This window comes from Anas acuta, chromosome 25 (assembly GCF_963932015.1).
Source record: "Anas acuta chromosome 25, bAnaAcu1.1, whole genome shotgun sequence".
NCBI lineage: Eukaryota > Metazoa > Chordata > Aves > Anseriformes > Anatidae > Anas > Anas acuta.
This window is the reverse complement of record NC_089003.1, coordinates 5095750-5115562: the sequence shown is the minus strand read 5'-3', so window position 1 is coordinate 5115562 and position 19813 is coordinate 5095750. Positions and strand designations below refer to the sequence as shown.

Sequence of the window (19813 nt, the reverse complement as noted above, 5' to 3'; positions counted from 1 at the left end):
CAGACTCAAGGAAGCTCTTCTGTCTGCTTGCAAGAGCAAGAAGCAAAGCAACCCAGAAAGAAGAGCTCAGTGCAGGCAGAAGTAACAGCAGAAGTCTTCGATGGCTGTAGCAGCAGAGGGGCCCATGGCGTAGCAGTTGGATCAGTAAAGGAGCCCGCAGCTCCCTCACTATCTGGCAAGCCGCACGTTTGTGATTGTGGCTCCACATGGCTCTTTAAGGCCTGCTCGCCAGAGAGACTGCTCGCCAGGTGCCAAGCAATCCCACTGCAACCTTGTCATTTTTAGTTGCAGAGTCCCACACCTTGACCTCAGTTTGGTTCCATGTTTCAGGATCATAAACTGTCTAATTGTTAAGAAGGAGAATAAGCTGTAAGGTTACCAGGACAGTCTTTGTTTCTAAGGAGGTATGTGTGCACAGGTCCGCTTCTCTCAGCTTGAGCTTCTTTCCAGCTCTGGTGCGCCTATTTCCAGCAACTTTCTCTACGAGCTTCTCTGAGCGGTTTGCAGAGTTTGGCTGAACCTATCTTCATGAGGCAATCAAAGTGCCTGTTCCCGTCCTGGTCTCCATTCTGCCAGCCTGTTCCTCTTCACTTCTTTTTCCTGCTTCTTTATTGATGACATAACTTCATCACATCGCGTTGCCTTTTTTTTTTTTTTATCTTGAGGGCAGGCTCCCCTCTTATACTCTTCTCTCCACAGCAGTTCTTTTCAAAACAACTTTTCATTGGTCAAACAACTTTAAATGTAACAACAACAGCAAACACCCAGATGTTTGGGTTTCCATCCATGCCTTAATGGCTGGAGAACAAGAAACCAGAGACTGCATGGAGTCTCCTGAATCACCCTTCTTTGTTCCCTCTAAACTCTTTTATATTCCTGATGGCCTCATTGTTAAGAGTCTAATGTTATCTCAACCATGGGGCTTTCCAACCCCCATGGCCACATTCCCAAATCTCCCCCTTCTTTATTAATATCAACCATTTTCTCGATAAGAATTACCACTCCATATATAACATCCCTAAGGGGTCTCTAGGGACATTGAACACCTCTGCAGGAACAGTGCTTTCCTTCCTGTTCTTGACTGGGATTATGGACTGGCACTCTTGGTACCACGTTTTGTAACTGCTCAGTCACCCTGGAACCAGCCATGCCTGGAGCTCTTCTCTCTTCCCCCAGGGGTATTTGTGTCCTTTCTTCCCTGAGTACAGAGGAGGCTTCCCAAGGGAAATGCCTCCATGAACAGCACCATCTGCAGAACACCCCACCACCACCCCTCCCCACCCTAGGCATAGGCACAGTCCCTCACTCTGGCAATCTGTGGGCTCTGCTCCATACTATGGGCAGGAAGCAATGGGACAGAGACTCACCGGAGTCTGGAAGTCCCATGCAAAAAAACTTATTTGTCCTCTGACTTTTCCCCAGGGCTGGTAGCGTGGACCTTCCCTCAGTGGGCATTTAGAGAGGACATAACGGTGCTGGCACACAACTTCAGAAAGAACCGTATTCCTCCAGCCCCCAAGGAACAGGGGATCCCTGAGTGGGGAGGAGCACAGGAAAGGATCTCTGGTTCTCTTGTACACCCCTGTGATCCCTGTGAGTACACAAAATCTTTTGTGTTTTTTTTTGGTTTTCTTGTACAAAAAAATAATAATACCAAAATACAAAAAAAAAAAAAAATTGTTTTCTTGTACAAAATCACTGTGATTTTGTACACCACTGTAGCTCCAAGGGACAGTGCCTGAAGTGTCCCCACTACAGTGTGTCCCATATTCCACTGGGAGTCTGAACACACCCTCCTGTGCTCACCATATTCCCCTGCACACCAGTGCCTTTCTTACCTTGCAATGTGAGGGTGGGATGCAGAAAAATGTAATGATGCTGATGAGGGAAATGAGATCACTTTTAGAGGAGGCTGTCAGAGGTGGCAAGTAGCACAAGGAAGTGCCAGAAGTCTGTGCGCATCACCAATGGTAGAGATCCCACAGGACATCCATTTGCCTGTCCCACAAAGGGAGAGGGACCAGCAGAACCCCCAGGCTGTGTATGGAGGTCTTAACAGCCTAGAAGAACAGAAGGGAGGGAATAGAGTAGAGAGAAAGAAGAAGACATGGAAGTTAGACTTTGGCCATGTTTTCAGAGAGCCCCAGCTACACTCTTTTGGAAGAGGGACACTGGGTGCTCAGCCTCTCAAACATCATTGGCCAGAAGCTCTGTCTTCAGTCCAGCATCACCTTCTGGGTTCTCAGGGGTCCTTGTGTGGTGTGTCACCAGTGGCTTTAGCACTTTCTACCACAGCAGCAGATGGAAATGCACGAAAGGTCACAGCACCCAAAGTTGACAGGGACTCCATCGCAGCTGTGGATCCTGTAACTAGCAGTGAAGGTGGAGGATCCCACAGCAGAGTTCTGTGGGTAAGAGCTGAGGATGGGGTCTGGCAGAACCACCATCACAGGATGATGGTAGTTGAATTTTGGCCTTGCCTGATGCAGGGCTCATTGCAGCTGCTGGCAGTGGCATTGGGCTGCAGGACTTGGCACAGCAGGTACTGGTTGTAGCAGGACATGTGTTGGGGCAGGAGGTGCAACTGGGAGAGAGGGCAGGGAGGAAGCAGAGTGTAGGGACATGTGAGGAGCAAAATATCTTGATCTAGACATGATCTGAAAAGAGTGGCCAGGACCCACAAGGATACTGCGTCTCTCTTAGATGACAATCCACCACAGACAGGTCCCACATAGTCTCTGAGTCACAACTTTCCCAATTCCTCTCTCATGACCACCATTACCACAACCCAGTACATGAGGAATCAGCCCAAAAGAGGGAGAAAAGCCAGCAGATCCCCCATGCTGGGGGATCTTATCAGAGCTTCAGATACGCTGGGTTTCCAAGAAGAAGAAGAGAAGGGGGGTGAGGTGCTGGGCTGGCTTTTCTGGTGGCCTTGCACTGTCCCAGGCTCAGAGGTAGCCTTCAGAGAAGTGATAAATTTCTAGGGGGCTTGTGATGAATGGAAACCCTCCCAGCTAATGACATGGGTTGTAGGGCTGTTTCCCCCTCTACACTGTCTTTATGATTTCCTGGCTTATGCCACACCCATTCCCTTTTGGAGGCTTCTTCTGTGTGCAATTTCTGTGTGATTTCTGGGCAAGGACTGAGTCAGTGGTAGCAGAGGACTTGGCTCAAGCACATGGTTGGTCCAGTGCAGACAAGTGATGCTGGCCTGTGGTACTGGAGTGGTGTTGTTTGTGATTTGTAACAGGAAGGGACCCAGCTGTTCCCAGCCCTGCAGTCCTTGCCTGGTCATCTGAGGGCTTCCCTATGTGCAGATATGTCATCTCTTCTACTCTCCCTCCTTTCCTCCCTCCGTCACTCCCTCCCAACTTACTCCAACAGCCCCATGGGGTTGGCTTCCAGATAGGTGGGCTGCACTGATGGGTTTCTTTTTGCTTCCTTATAAAGCTGCCTTCTGGAGAAATGGGTTGACCTCCTTGGACTCCTCTCTCTGGGCAGTCCCTGTGCATCCCCACACTGTGCTGTCCTGTCCTCTGGAGCCTTGTCCTGCTCAGAATGCCACAGGTATGCCCTGCCAGAAAAGTCCCCAGCATCTCCTCTGTCAGCTGCCCTTGGCCTCTGCCCCTGCCCCATCGGGAATGTGTGTGAACATGTGTGGGGCAGAGCCCTTGTGAACTCATCAGAGGCACTGAGTGCACACATGTACCTGATGTCTGCATGTGTACACATGCATGGCCTCGTGTTCCTGCGTATGCAGTGTTTGCACCTGCATTTTTCAGAGCATCTATGGAACTGTGCATTTATGCATGCACATGCATGTTTGCATGTGTCCATCAATCTGTGTGTGTATTGCGTATGCATTCTTGGTATGTGCTAGTGCACATGTGCACATAATTCACCTGACCCTAGGCATGTGTCCAGCTGGTCCCAGGGCATCTGGGACCCCTACATCTGCGTCCTCTTTGCCGTTCTCTCTCTTCCCTTGTCTTTCACTAACCAAAAGGCATTCTGTGCTTGTGCCTCCAATCTCACCACAGTTTCCATTCTCTGAGGACCTTTATGTCAATATTTGTACTTTGCTTGACAGTGTGCTGCAAGTGAGACTGGCATGGCTTGGGAACTGGAATAGATTCTCCAGGGAAGTGGTCACAGCATGAAGCCTGCTGGGGTTCAAGAAGCGTTTGAACCTTCAGACGTGGTATAATTTGTAGGTAGTCCTCTGTGGAGCAAGAGGAGAGGGACTCAGTGATCTTTGTGGGTCTGTTCTAACTCAGGATATCCTACAGTACTGTTCTTATATGTTTTTCAGAGAAATTGAGATGCTATGTGGACAACATCTTTTTTAAATGTTGGTCTTGTTCTCCTTGATTAACTTATGCTGCAGGCAGGGAATAGGAAAGATGGCATCAACAATTTGACTTGTTCTCTAGAAGGTTTTTTCTATTTCCTAGAAAAAAGTTAATCTCAAATTGTGAGTATGCTACTACACCTCAGACATCAGTCTTAGACAGGACACATTTCTGGCTCAGGAGCACCTATTGATTATTGCTGTAAGCTGGGCAACAGATGTGTTATGTGCAGAAGTTGCACTGGCAACATGTAGAATCTGTGTGAAAGCAAAGTGCACAGCACTGTGTACACCCTGCATACACCACAGGGCCCCAAGGTGTGCTACTGTGGGAAGGCCCTGACTTGGGTGTGGGGAGCAGTGGTGCTGCATGGTGCACAAGGACCACTTCATCCTTGTGGCTCTGGGAATGACAGAGGAGCTTGATGCCTGGGAGAAGATCCCCCAGTGTGTGCCCTGTGGCTGGGCTGGTGTATGTCTTGTGCCATTCAGGGCCCATATACAGATCCTGCTGAGTCCCATTCTCACTGCCATCTCTCAGTGGTCATTGGGATTTCTGCATTCACAGAATGTCTTATCTGGAGCATTGTGGGGTTGTGGCACCTATGGAACCTTCGAGTTCCTGGGTCTGTTGAATGTTGTTCCATGCCTGGGGAAGAGAATCCAAGATGCAGTAGCCATGACTGTTTGGGCACCAGTCCCTGTCCTGGGCCTGCCTTCATGTAATAAGGAGTTGGGTTCACAGGGACTGGGTGTTCCAATGCGTCCTGCTGTAGCTGGTAGGAGTACGAACTTGTGGGAATAGCTGTGCCATGCCAGATGTTGTATTGAAGGGTGATAAGGCTGCTCAAGGAAGCTATATCTGCTCTTCAAACCCTGGCATGCTGCCTAGGATCAGGTGCTGGAGGAGAGGGAAAAGTGGAGACGAGACAGAGGGCCATCCCCAAGACAATTACCCATTCCCAGTTTCTGCAATCCTTTGGGAACATCGTTGTCCAAGCCTCCACCCCCAGCACAGCTCCACCCAAAGCAAGATGCCCCAGAGCTGGGGCCTCCAATGTTAACAGAACTTATTTAGGCAGAGACTTACAAGTCAAGCACTGGTGGCCATTGCCTGTGGAAGAACTAGGGATGTCTTCCTCACCTTCAAGAGACAGTGCCTGAAAGGTGATTTGCTGCAGTGTGAACCGCCGTCCAAAGCTTAGAGGATTGAGGCAGTGCCCACAGCCACAGCTAATTCCCACCAAAGCAATGACTTTCTCCCTGGCCATCTCTATGCAGATGGAAAGACGAGACCAGAACACATTCAGGGTTGCTCCAAATGTTTATTGAGTCTCAGGAGGAAAATTAGGTGACTCCAAAGGAGGCCCCAAGAGTGAAGCTCAGGAGGAGAAGAAAAAGAATCTGTTCAGCTTTTCCTATTGCAGAGTTGCTACATCTACCTGGCCCACAAGTGGAGAGAGGCTTGAGGGCACTCAAATCAAGCTGGTTCCTGGGGGCCTCACAGAGAGCTTGGAGGGGAGCAGAGGGCAAAAAGAAATAGAGGGTAAAAAGTATGAGTGAGTGAGTGGAAAACAGAATAGGTAGATATGAGCTGTGTTGTCAGAGAACCCTTGTTGGCCCCTTCTTATCTGTCATTACAGGACAAGACAGCGATGGTCAGCTCAATTTAAAACAATATCATGAAGGTCTGTTCTTCTGTCCAGCAGCATGTTGTGAGTTCCTGGGGTCCTGGTCTGGGAAAGGGTCTGGCATCTTTAGCAGGGGCGGCAACAGTAGCGGCTGGCAATACAAGAGAGGTCACAGCACCCAGAGTTGATGGGGACTCCGTCACAGCTGAGGATGCTGCCAACGGCAGCAGAGGTGGAGGATCCCACAACGGTGTTCTGAGGGAAGGAGCTGAGGATGGGGCCGGGCAGGGTCACCACCACAGGAGAGGGCTCAATGACGATGGTAGAGTTCTGGCACTGCCTGACACAGGGCTCGTTGCAGCTGCTGGCCAGCGGGGTCGGGCCACAGGGCTGGCATGGCCGGCACTGGTCGTAGCAGGACATGTCTGGGGGCAGGAGGTTCACCTGGGGGAGAGGGCAGGGAAGAAGCTCAACATGGAGATGCATGACGAGCAGCCTGTCACCACACCCTGAGGAAACCAATGCATAGGCCGTGCTGGGAGCTGGAGGCTGTGCAGGGATGTGTGAGGGATTCTTGACCTCATCCTGCCAGGGCCCCAAAGAAGCTATCAGGGCCTATCTGGCTGCAGCCAAGGTTCTAGCCAAGAAGCCATTGTAGTACACACCCAGACTTCCTCCATGGTAAACCTTCTCCCCACTTCCCTCTCCCACTACCAGCAGCCCCAAGATTTGACATGGAACAGAGCTGACTGCAGCTAAGAGGTCCGCAGAGATTAGTTGTCCTGTTGAAGAGTGAGGGGGCAAGGAAGAACTTCGCACTCACCTGGTTCCCAAGGAGGAGAAGGCCAGAGAAGTGGATGAGGGAGCACGGGGCTGAGCTGGCTTTTATATGGACCTTAGCCGCCCCATGTCCAGAGACATCCCTTGAAGCTGTGATTATTTTCTGACATGCTCCTTTTGAATGCAAAACATCCCAGCTAATGATATGGGCTGTGTATTTCCTTCCTGTGATGTTTTTTATTTCCTGCTTTGTGCCATGCCTTTTCCCCAGTTAAGTCACCTTTTTATTGGCAGGTAGGGAGGCCCAAGTATTTCCAGGCAACACAGGTCATTGTGGGCAGAAGACTCAGCTCACAGGCTGGAAGAGTCCAGTAACGGCAAATGACGTCAGCCTGGGTGTCTCCTTAGGGGCTCTTTGGGGCCCTTTTGGCCACAGGTTTCCCAGCTCCTACCTGTGACCATACCCCACCTAACACTGCCCTTGGGGAAAACCTTCTGACATGTTTTGCCTCCTTCTGCTCTGACCAAGGGATGTCTGTATGAGGGGAGAGGTTGTACAGAGCCCTTCCTGGATCTCTAAAGAAAGGCCCAACAGAAAACCAAGTGTCTGTTTTAGTGCTACAAAATATATAGCGGAATGTAGACAGAAAGTAAATCTTTCAGGCACTGGGAAACTGCTGTTGTTGTAGCATCAGACAGAAACATGTGAATTTTCCCAAGACACACAGTGCAGATCCTGTCCATAGAAAATTCCTTCTTCACTCCCACAGCTTGAAGGTTTTCATTCTTCTTAAAAAAATAAAATATAAAATGAAATGAAATAAATAAAATAAAATAAAATAAAATAAAATAAAATAAAATAAAATAAAATAAAATAAAATAAAATAAAATAAAATAAAAGTACACCTTCTCCTTAAATGATGTAAGCTTATGCCTGCCTTGACACCCAGGAGTGCTCAGTAGGGGCACTCCAGCAGATTAACTTACCGCTACTACTCAGGCTAATAAATGAGATTCTCAACTGTTAAATGCAATGCCCAAGAGAGCTGATGTCTTGCCAAGAGCCCTGGCCCAAGTGCCTTGGCAGGGGGACTGGAATTCGGTGATCTTTAAGGTCCCTTCCAACCCAAGCCATTCTATGGTTCTGTCATACCGTTCTCTGTCATCTACCACTTGACCTGGAGTGGGAATACACTCATGGTGGTGAGGGTGGTGCCCAACCAGCACTTGAGCTGTCCCATGTAGTTTGTCTTTGGCAACTTCCCCTTCACTCACGTGTACTATGTCTTGCTCAGTACTTAAAGGGGGCTTATAAAAAAGATGGGGAGCAACTTTTTACTAAGTCAGGTAATGATAGGACTAGGGGGAATGGCTTTAATTTAAAAGAAGGGAGATTTAGATTAAATGTTAGGAGGAAACATAGAGGTTGTTGAGGCACTAGAACGGTATGAACAGACAACATGTATATGCCCAATCCCTGGAGGTGTTCAAGACCAGAGTGCCCCTGACAATCTGATCTAATTGGTGGCTTCCCTGTCCATGGCAGAGGGGCTGGAACTCAACAATCTTTAAGGTTCCTTCCAACCCAAGTCATTCTATGGTTCTATAATTCTATCATACTGTTCTAAGACATCTATCTCTTGATCTGGACTGGGAATTCACTAGTGATGATGGTGCCCAAACACAGAATCACAGAATCACAGAATTTCTAGGTTGGAAGAGACCTCAAGATCATCGAGTCCAACCTCTGACCTAACACTAACAGTCCCCACTAAACCATATCCCTAAGCTCTACATCTAAACGTCTTTTAAAGACTTCCAGGGATGGTGACTCCACCGCTTCCCTGGGCAGCCTGTTCCAGTGCCTAACAACCCTTTCAGTAAAGAAGTTCTTCCTAAGTAAAGAAGTTCTTCCTAACACCTTCCTAACACCATCTTGCACTCTCCTATGTAGTTTATCTTTTGCAACTTCCCCTTCACTGATATGTACAATGGCTAGCTCAGGATGCCTCTTATGCTTTTAGATGCCTTCTGTGTAGCGAGGATAATTTTGTTCTCTAGCTGTGTGGTCTAGCTCCTCTTCCTCTAATAGTGGGCCTAAAATGGGATCTTCTCTTCACACTCAAGGACCAGGATAGATCTGTTGGCATCTACCATCCACTGCCATGGGAGAGAAGGTATGTGCCTGTTTGGTGGGAAGCCTGTGGACTGAGCTCCTGCACCCTTCCTTGGCACAAGTGGCACTCCTGCTTCGATAATCCTGTGCTGCCCCTACATAGTAACTGACGGCTTCTTCTGGGACTTGCTACCTATCATGCAGCTGGCATCTGCTGAGAGCTTCTGCACTGCTGTGCTCCTTGATTACAATAGCACCATCAGTTTTCCTGTCTTCCTTGAGCTCCTGTAGGGTGTTCCTTGTTGCCCTCTGGAAGTAGGCTTGTGAGGAGACACAAGACACCGTCTGCTCACTCTCACTTGGCTGCAGTTGTGTTGTGCCTGGGGCCATGCTCCTTCCTCTCTACCCACCCCATTGCAAACATCGCCCTGAACAGTGGTGTTCATCATCTTCAGGGCTGTGATGCCCCTGCTCCATGCACCAACCTAGAGCCTGAAGACCTATAAGGTGAAGGAAGCCATGGGAAAACTGAGAAACAAAGGGTGTTTGTTTCTTTGTTTGTTTTCTCTGACAGATGATGAGGGAGGCAGTGAGGACACCAAATGGGGGAGAGGGGGCACACCACTTGTGGGGGGCTATGCGGGGCTGTGGCCGTGTTTATGCTAGCGCGATTATCAGATTGGGGATGTTTTCAGTTGGGACACTAAGAAAAGGGAACACAATCAACAAGCATACAGAGACAGCGACCAGACCAAAGAAACATGAAGGCGATCACGACAGAAACCTCGCAATTCACACCGGTTGTTGGCCTATCAAGAAGCCACAGGTGCCACTGCCAGGAAGATCAGCCTGAGCCTTGCAACTGCAATGGTTGTGAAACATGGACGCCGGCAGGAATGGGTGTGGGATAGACCTATACAAACCCATGTGGGGACGTGCAGGGTAAGGGGAGCTGGGAGGAGCACACAAGGGCAGACGGAGCGGGGTGTCCTGTTCTCTTCTGGAATCTGTCCTTACCTGTGTGCACGTGTACTTCAAGGAGAAAGTGCCAGCTCCTGGTAGAAAAATGAGAGCAGATTTGGTGCCAGCTGCCAGAGTCAGACTGGGGGCGAGGCTGCCCCCGGCCTATGCTGTCAGCTGCTGGAGCCAGGACGTCCCTGTGCAGCTCCTGGAGCAGGGGGAGGAGGTCTCGGCCTCCAGGCAAATGGATTAGGAGCATTTTTGGCCCCTAAAAGCAGTTACTGCCAGTACCAGACTGGGTATATCTTCCCCAGACGGGGCATACACATCCCTGTCTGTGTGTCTCCTGGATATGTGCTCAGCTTCCATAACCGTAGAGCCTGCAAAGGGGAAAGTGGGCAGCTGCACTCCTCAGCCTGGGCAGAGGCCCTCGACCGGTGCTGCCAAGTTCCACGGGTAGCACCAGCTGGAGGGACCCTGGGGCTCGGGGTGTTGTCGGTGCGCCCCGTCCAAGTGCAGTGCCGGCCGCAGCCCGGGAACCACTGCTCGCAGCACCGCATACCAGACCCGACCTGGCCTGGCGCTGCCCACTGCCCCCTGCCTGCCCCTCTTGCTGGGGACGCTGCAGACGGGCAGCTGCTGTCTCTGCTCCCTCTCCCTTTCTCTCTCCCTTTGCTACTCCCTCTCTTATCCCGCCTCCTCTTCCGTGCCGAAGGAGCTGCCTCAGCCTTTCCCCGCACACATCCACGCCTCCGCGTCCCGGGCTGGGCTGCAGGACGGGCAGAGCCCCGCGGGCAGCAGCCGAAGCCCTGCCCGCCCACAGGCGCCCAGCACTCGCAGCCCGGGCCAGCCCCCGAGCGGCCCCGGGGCGGAGCTGGCGGCGCCGGGCGGCGGCGGCGGGGAGGAGGCGCCGCGGGCGGAGCAGAGCCGGGGCTGGCGGGGGCAGCGCGGCGCGGGCGGCGGAGCGGCGGGATGCGGCAGGGCCGGGCCGCAGGGCTGGCGGCGCTGGCCGCGGTGCTCCTGGGTGCGCGGGGCTGCCGGCGCCGGGGACGGGACGGGACGGGGCTGCCCTCGCTTCTGGCCCGCCGGCTTCTTACGGACCTCGCTCCCCTCTGGCCTCCCTCTGCAGCCATCCCGCCTGCCTCCAGCGAGCTCAGCCGGCCGTTGCCTCCCACCTTGCCTTGCTCCCTGCCTCCCTCTTCTCCTTTCGGCACACCCCTACTCATTTCTGCCTGCTTCCCTTCTCCTCCTGGCTCGGCTCGGACCCTCCTTCCAAACAGCCGTGCTCTGACTTGGTCCCCAAATAACCCTTCCCAGAGAAATCCCTTTGTGTGCTTTCTATTGAGGAAATGCTTCCATCAGCTGTCAACTGTTTTCTTCTTCCCTTTCCCATTTTGTGACATTTTCGGTGCAGGAAAGACATTTTCTGAGTTTTCTCCTGCTTTCTTTCTTGGCAGTGGCTGTGTGCAGAGCCCAGGTGCAGCAGGAACCATGGGCAGAGACCACCGAGGGCACCGGCATCAATATCACCTGCTCACACCCCAACATCCAGACTGGTGAAGTCATCCACTGGTACCGCCATCTCCCGGGCGAAGGACCCGCATTCCTAGAGCTCGGTACTGGAGGCTCCAGAGCACTGACGAACCTGCCGGGGTGGCTCGTGGTGGCAGGAGACCGCCGGTCCAGCGCCCTGTGGCTCGCCCGTCCCCGTCTTCGGGACGCGGCGGTGTATTACTGCGCCCTGAGAGCCACGGGGAGAGGAGCCGGGGCTGCGGCCGTGCAGGAACCGTGGCGGGCGGGGCCGGGCGTGTGTGGCGGGGGCGAGGCAGGGGCACAGGTCCCAGGCGGCGCTGCCGCTCTGCCGGCGGGGGCCGTCTTACGGTACAGGCGCGGAGGTTCCCCCGCCAGTCCAGCCCTGGCCCGGACCGGTCCTGCTGAGGCCCATTAGTTCTTCCGGGTAGGTCGCTGGTGGTCTGATGTGGGTCAGACCCAGCTACGTGTGAGAGGTCAGGACGGCACACCCAGCGATGTTGGGCTTCTTTCCGTACCAGAAGCCACTTTTGCAGAAGCTCTTCTTCAGTGAATACAAGCAACACTTTAACTCCACTTCCAACAAACTGCTCTCCTTCCTTCAGACTCAATCTCAACTGCTTCATGGCCACTTTGATCCACCTTTGTCCTTTCTTCACCTTTAGCTTTGGGAAATCCTTTTGTTCTATGCGTGTCCCTCTCCTTCCCTGGCCTTTCCCCCACTTCTACATTCTTCCTGGACAGCTCAGGACGGACTATGCAGAGGGAAAAATTATTTACAGTCAAGGCTGGGATGCACAAATCTTTAATGAGTATACAGAGAAAAAGGAGGTCACTCCAAGCAGAAGCCCCTCAGTGCAGGGATCACCAGGGCCAATCAAAAGGCCAACTGTCCCTTGCCTATGGTGGAGATCATGCAGGGCATGTGTCTGCTGTTACCGCAGTGGGAGGGCTGGCTCTGAGAAGCAACACAGCCCAAGGAAGAAACACAAAGAAAAGGGAGAGAAGAAGGTAGGTGAAGGGATGGAAGGAGGGGCATGGGCTGTGTTTTCAGAAATTTCAGGGTAGACACTGGGCTGGATCCTGCCAATATTTGCCAGAGTAGCTAAGGAATGTCAGTCATTCTGAAAGCAATGGCCTGAAGATTCCTCCTTTGTGTAGCACCATATACGAAGTTCCTGGGAGAAGAACCCCAGGGCCATGGCCACTGGCTTCTTTAGCAGGGCAGGCACCTTCTGCCACAGTAGCGGCTGGAAATGCCAGAGAGGTCACAGCAGCCGGAGGTGATGGGGACTCCATCACAGCTGAGGATGCTGCCAACAGCAGCAGAGGTGGAGGATCCCACAACGGTGTTCTGCGGGAAGGAGCTGAGGATGGGGCCGGGCAGGGTCACCACCACGGGAGAGGGCTCAATGACAACGGTGGAGTTCTGGCACTGCCTGACGCAGGGCTCGTTGCAGCTGCTGGCCAGTGGAGTCGGGCCACAGGGCCGGCATGGCAGGCACTGGTTGTAGCAGGACATGTCTTGGGCTGGAGAGGCACCTGGGAAAGATGGTAGAGAGGAAGCAGAGCACATGGGTAGGTGAGGATCAGCTCAGTTACTCCATCACAAAAGGGCCAAGGCAACTGCTGAAGGTGGATGTGGAGGCTGTGCCAGGAGGCACATGGTCTTCATCACTTTGTCCTGACAAAGCCCTTCAAAGGGCAGCCTGGCTCAGGAACGCTCTCACATAGTACATAAACCAAAAGCCGCCTCAGACCCATGTCCCAGTCACTGTCTACACAGACTTTCTGTATCCACCCCTCTCCCATGGCAAGAAACTCTGAGGCCCAGCATAGCTCTGAGCCACCATCGGATTTGATGTCTATTGATGCAAGATCCCTTCCACTTTGGAAGAGGAGGAGAGAGGGCTTCAGACTCACCTGGTTCCCAAGGAGGACAAGGCGAGAGAATTGGATGGGAGAGCAGGGAGCTGAGCTGCCTTTTATACTGGTCCTTCATTGCTGCTGGCCCAGAGTCTCCCTTGGCAGAGGTAACAATTTTCTGACAAGCTCATCTTGAATGCAAACCATCCCAACAAATGATATGGGCTGTGTGTTGGTTTCCTGCACTGCTGCCTTTTCATTTCCAGACTTTAGGTCATGGCCATGTCCCAGCGATGGCTTCTTTAGAGTGCTGGGATGAAACGTCCAAGTATTTCTAGGGCAGGAATGCATCTGTGACGGCAGAATACTCATCTGTGAGGGCTGTATATGTCCTGAGTAGTCATGTGATGTCTGTTTGGATCACTTTATTGGACTTCTCCCGTTCTGAGGAAGAAGCTCCAGCAAGTGTCAGAAGGATGTCCAAAGGCAGCTGTGCATGAGGATGTGTCACATCCTTCGCTTTCCTTCCATGCTTAACTCACTCTGATGGTCCCTTCTTGCATCCCCAGGTCTGTGATTTTTTCTACTGGCTTTGATCCCATCCCCATTAACACTGCCCTCCAGAATTTATATTTTTGCCTTTTCGACTCTGCCCTTCTCTGTGCAATCTGAGTTCATAAACAATGCCATAGGATTACAGAACGGCAGAATCATAGAATGGCTTTCATTGGAATAGACCTTAAAGATCACTGAGTGAACTCCCTGCCATGGATATGAGTACTTTCCAGCAGAATAGTCTGCCCAGAGCCCCATCCAAAATATCTTTGAACATTTCCAAAAATCGGGCATTGGTAAGATCTCTCTTGGGCATCTAGAAGATCTCTACAAATTGGGCATCTAAAAGATCTCTTCCTCTCTGTCATCACCCCCATAGTAAACAATTTCTTCCTAATAACTTATCTAAATCTACTCTTCTTTAGTTTAAAACCATTACCCCTTGACGTACTCCAGCCCTCTGATCCTCTTTGTGGCCCTCCTTTGGACCCACTCTAACAGGTCTTTGTCTTTCTTGTGCTGGGAGCCCCAGCGCTGAATGCAGCACTCCAGTTGATGTCTTCCTGGAGCAACGTAGAGGGGGAGAATCACCTCCCACCACCTGCTGCTCACGCCTCTTTCAATGCAGCTTAGATTATGGTTGGCCGTTTGGGCTCTAAGTGCACTTTGCTTGCTCATGTTGAGTTTTTCATCAAACACCTACACCAAGTCCTTCTCTTCAGGGCTCCTCTCAACCTATTCACAGCCCAGCTCATAGTTGTGATTGGGATTGCCCTGATCCACACGAAGGACCTTGCACTTGGCCTTGTTGAACCTCATAAGACTTGCATGGGCCCACTTCTCAAGCCTGGCTAAGTCTCCATGAATGGAATCCCTTCCCTCTAATGTGTCAAACGCACCTCTTGGTATCATCAACAAACTTTCTGGGTGCCACTCAGTGCCATACTCCATGCCCCCAGGAAAGATATTAACTAATACCGGTCTCAGTACAGACCCTTGAGGGATACCAAGGGTCCATTAGCTGCATGGTCTGAGCGCGACCATGCAGCTAATTCTTTATCCACCGAGCATTCCATCTGTCCATGCCTCCCCAGCTCAGAGAGAAGGATGTTGTGCCGGATGGTGTCAAATACTTGGCACAAGTCCAGGCAGATGATGTCAATTGCTCTTTCCCTATCCACCTGTCGTGGTTCCGCTCGAGTGGGCAGCCGAGCTCCACCACAGCCGCTCTCTCACTCCCCCTCCTCAAAGAGGAATGGGGAGAAAATATGTGAAAAGGGCTCAAAGGTTGAGATAAGGATGAGAAAATCACGCAATAATTATTGTAACGGGCAAAACAGACTCAGCATAAGAAGACAGATAGTAAGATTTATTGCTCATTACTAACAAGGTAGAGAAGTGAGAAACAAAGGAAAGAAACCAAAAGCACCTTCCCCCCCATCCACCCTCTTCCACCTCCTCCCCCGAGCGGTGCAGGGGAACGGGGGAATGGGGGTTATGGTCACTCTACAGTGCTTCTTCTCTGTCGCTCCTTCTCGGTCACTCTCATCCCCTGTGCTGTGGGGTCCTTCCCACAGGATGCAGTCCTTAATGAACTGATCCAGCGTGGGGTTCCCACAGGCAGCAGCTCTTCCAGAACTGCTCCAGATATGGCTCCATACCACGGGGTCCATCCCTCAGGAGAAAACTGCTCCAACCTGGCTCCCCCACGGGCAGCAGCTCCTGCCAGGTCACCTGCTCCTGCGTGGGCTCCTCTCCACAGGCTACAGGTCCGGCCCGGAATCTGCTCCGGCAGGGGTCTTCCACAGGTGGCAGCCTCCGTCGCTGCAGGGCCACCTGCTCCACTGTGGTCTCCTCCATGGGCTGCAGCATGGAACCCTGCTCCACCGTGGTACTCCATGGGCTGCAGGGGGACATCCTGCTTCACCATGGTCCTCACCACAGGCCGCAGGGGACTTCTGCTCCGGCGCCTGGAGCACGTCTCCTCCTCCTTCTACACTGACCTTGGTGCCTGCAAGGCCATTCCTTACTCCCTTCACTCTCCCAGATGCTGTGTTGCGCAGCGTTTTTTTTCCCTGTCTTAAATATGCTCTCACAGAGGCACAAAACAACATCACTTATTGGCTCAGCTCTGGAAAACAATGGGGCTGTTCCCAAACATGGGGCAGCTTCTAGATCTTTCTCACAGAAACCACCCCTATGGCCCCCTGCTACCAAACCTTGCCACGTAAACCCACTACACCACCATTGTAAAAGAACCACCAGATTTGTCAGGCACAATCTGCCCCTAGTGAAGCCATGTTTGTTTTCACCAATCATCTCCTTATTTTCTGTGTGTGCAAGCATAGTTTCCAGGAGGATCTGTTCCATGATCTTGTGGGTCACAGAGGTGAGGCTGGCCAGCATGTAGTTCCCTTTGTCTTCTCAATTAGGATGCACAGTAGTTTGGCAACATCACCCACCACTTCCCATAAGACCCACAGATGCATCTCATCTAATCCCATGGACTTGTGCACCTTCACGTTCCTTTGTTGGTCTTGAACCTGAACCTGATCAGTGGTTCTTCATTCTCCTAGTCCCTGCTTTTGCCTTCTGAGACTTGGGCTAGGTGTCTAGAGCTCTTGCTGGTGAGGGCTGAAGCAAAAAAGACATTGGCTAACTCAGACTTCACCATATCCTGAGTAACCAGGTTTTCCATTTCCTTCCGGAGAGGTCCACAATTTCCCTAGTCTTCCTTTTATCACAGACGTACCTAGAGAAGCCTTTCTTGTTGCCCTTGATGTCCCTGGCCAAATTAAATTCTAATGGGGTTTTTAGCTTTCCTAACCTAATCCCTGGATGTTCTGATGATTTTTCTGTGCTCCTCCCGGACTATCTGTCCTCGATTCCACCCTCTATAGGCCTCCTTTTTCTCATAGAGTTTACCAGTTGCTCCTTGTTCATCCATGCAGGCTTGCTGGCATTTTGCCTGACTCCTTTTTGTCGGGATGCATCTCTCCTGAGCTTTCTTAGGCCTGAGCTTTCTTAGGCCTCTCTTCCCTCCGGCGTTTTGTATCATGGTACACTACCAAGGAGATCCCTGAGGAGGACAAAGTCTGCTCTCCCAAAGTCCAGGGCAGCAAGCTTGCTGTCCTCCCTCCTTGCTGTGCTCAGGATGCTAAATTTCACCATTTCACAGTCAGGGCAGCCAAGGCTGCCCTTGAGATTCACATGCTATCTGCCCCAGTTGCTGTGAGAACGAGGTCCAGCATAGCATCTGTCCTCATAAGCTCACCTTGTGCACTCACCTGAGTGTCTGGTTGCTTGTGTTCACACATCTGTTCTTGTCTTTTGACAGTGGGGGGGATGTCAAAGGGGGAATGGTTTTAAAATAAAAGAAGGGAGATTTAGATTAGATGTTAGGAGGCAATACAAAGGTTGTTGAGGCACTAGAACAGCACAGAGAAGGCGTGTATGCCCAGTCACTGGAGATGTTCAAGACCAGATTGCCCTGGACAACCTGATCTAGTGGGTGGCATCACTTGCCCTTGTTATATTTCATTAAATTTCTCCCTGCCCAACTCTCCAGTCTGTCTAGGTCCCACTGGATGGCAGCACAGCCTTTTAGAACATCAGCCACTCCTCCCAGTTTAGTGTCATCAGCAAACTTGCTGACACTGCACTCTATTCCCTCATCACCGGTCCCAGTAACAACCCTTGAGGGGCTCCACTAGATACAGGCTTCCAACTAGACTCTGTCCTATTGACCACAATTCTCTGGCTTCTTCCCTTCAGCCAGTTCACAGTGTATCTCACTACCTGATCATCCAGGCCACACCTCCTCAGTTTAGCAGCAAGGATGCTGTGGGAGATGATGTCAAAGGCATTACTGAAATCAAGATAGACCATGTACACTAATTTACCATCACCTATCCATCTGGTTATGTCTTCATAAAAGCCTATCGGGTTGGTCAAGCACGACTTCCCCGAGGTGAAGCTATGTTGACTGCCCCTAATGACCCTTTTCTCCTTGATAAGCCTAGAGACAATGTCGTGGTTTAGCCCGGCCGGCAGCTAAACACCACGCAGCCGTTCGCTCACCCTCCCCCCTCCCTCTCTGGGACGGGGGAGAGAAATGGAAAGTGAAGCCCGTGAGTTGAGATAAAGACAGTTTAATAAGACAGGAAAATAATAATAACAATAATAATAAAATAATAATAATAATAATAATACAATGGTGATAATAGTACTACTACTAATAATGTGTACAAACAAGTGATGCACAATGCAATTGCTCACCACCCACTGACCGATGGCCAGCCTAACCCCGAGCAGTCCGGCCCCCTCCCCCCAGCTAGCCACCCCTATATATTGTTTAGCATGACGTCAGATGGTATGGAATACCCCTTTGGCTAGTTTGGGTCACCTGTCCCGGGTCTGTCCCCTCCCAGCTCTTACTGCACCCCCAGCCTGCCCGTTGGCAGGACAGAGCAAGAAACTGAGATGTCCTTGGCTTAGTATAAGCACTGCTCGGCAACAATTAAAACATCGGGGTGTTATCAGCACTCTTCTCATCCTAAGCCAAAACATAGCATTCCACCAGCTACTAGGAAGAAAATTAATTCTGTTCTAACTGAAACCAGGACAGACAACACCAAGGATAACTTGTTCCATCACCTTTTTAGGGATAGAGGTGAGGCTGTCCAGTCTATAGTTACCCTGGTCCTCCTTATTGCCCCTTTCAAGGGCACCGGAGTGACATTTGCTTTCCTCCAGTCCTCAAGCACCTCTCCTGTTACCCACAACTTACCAAAGATGATGGAGAGTGGCCTAGGAATGACTTCCACCAACACCCTCAGCACACACAGGTGCATCCCATCAGGACCCGTGGTCCAGCTTACTTAATCAGTCCTTAATCCAGTCCTCATCAACGAAGGCAAACTCCTCCTTGGAGTTTGCAGTGACTCCCAGGCAGTCACAGGTCTCTTGGCCTTTCCTCAGAGGAGTGATGCTGCAGTCTCTCAGTCGTCACTGTGGCCTGTCATTGCCTCTCTCCAGGATGTCTTTGACTTTGCTGTCCTGGAGAGCTAAGACACAGACATGCTACTCCCAGAGTGGCCTCTCCAGTGCTGAGTAAAGGGGAATGACCACCTCCCTCGACCTGCTGGCAACACTGCTAATGCAGCCGAGGACTGCCTAGAGCTTTTGCTGGTGAAGTCTGAGGCAAAAAAAATGATTGAATACTTCAGCCTTCACAAATTCTGGGTAACCAGGTTCCCTGTTTCCTTCTGGAGAGGACCTGAAATTTCCCTGGTCTTCCTTTTATCACAGATATGCCTAGAGAAGCCTTTCTTGTTGTCCTTGATGTCCTTGGCCAAATTAAATTCTAATAGGGCTTTAGTTTTCCTAACCTGATCCCTGGCTGCTGATGATTCTTCTGTGTTCCTGCCAGGGTACCTGTCCTCGCTTCCATTTTCTGTAGGCCTCTTCTTTCTCATACAGTTTACCAGTTGCTCCTTGTCCATCCATGCATGCCTGTTGGCATGGAGGCCTTTAGTTGTGACCTGACTTTCAGGAGAGCAAGCTAAGGGCAAGATGGCATCCCATCACTTCTGGAGGGGGGAAATTGGAGTCCTGCATCCCTGGAAGAACTGGAAGTGCTTTCTGTAGGGAGAGCAGGGGCTGCAGATGGGTACAGGAATCAGTCGGGGAGATGTCAGGAGCAACAAGTGTACAGGGATGAATAAGCATCTGCATGTTTCCTTTGCAGATGCCTAGCAATCTTACATGCGTTGTTCATATGTATGTATGGTGAAAGAGAGGTTGCTGCTAGGGAACAGATCAGGATGGCAAATAGGAGCTTGTGCCCTCCTAGATGTTCTGGTCAAAATTCTGTCAGTGTATGTGGAGATGGACGTAATCCTTGGTAAACATGGAAAGAAGTCCATGCAAGAACAGAGATGCTACATGAGGACACAGCAAGGAAAAATAATCTTGTATGAAGTATGGAGTAAATGTTGCAGTAAAAAATAATGACATGAG

The 19813-nt window shown here is 51.1% G+C and overlaps 1 protein-coding gene across 1 annotated transcript; it reads right to left on the bottom strand.

The window, feature by feature from the left end:
- Window positions 1-12587: 12587 nt before the first annotated feature.
- Window positions 12588-12893, bottom strand: LOC137844622 (feather keratin Cos1-1/Cos1-3/Cos2-1-like). The gene has a single exon (XM_068661095.1). The coding sequence runs from the start codon at window positions 12891-12893 to the stop codon at window positions 12588-12590; it is 306 nt and encodes a 101-aa protein (XP_068517196.1).
- Between the last annotated feature and the right edge of the window lie 6920 nt (window positions 12894-19813).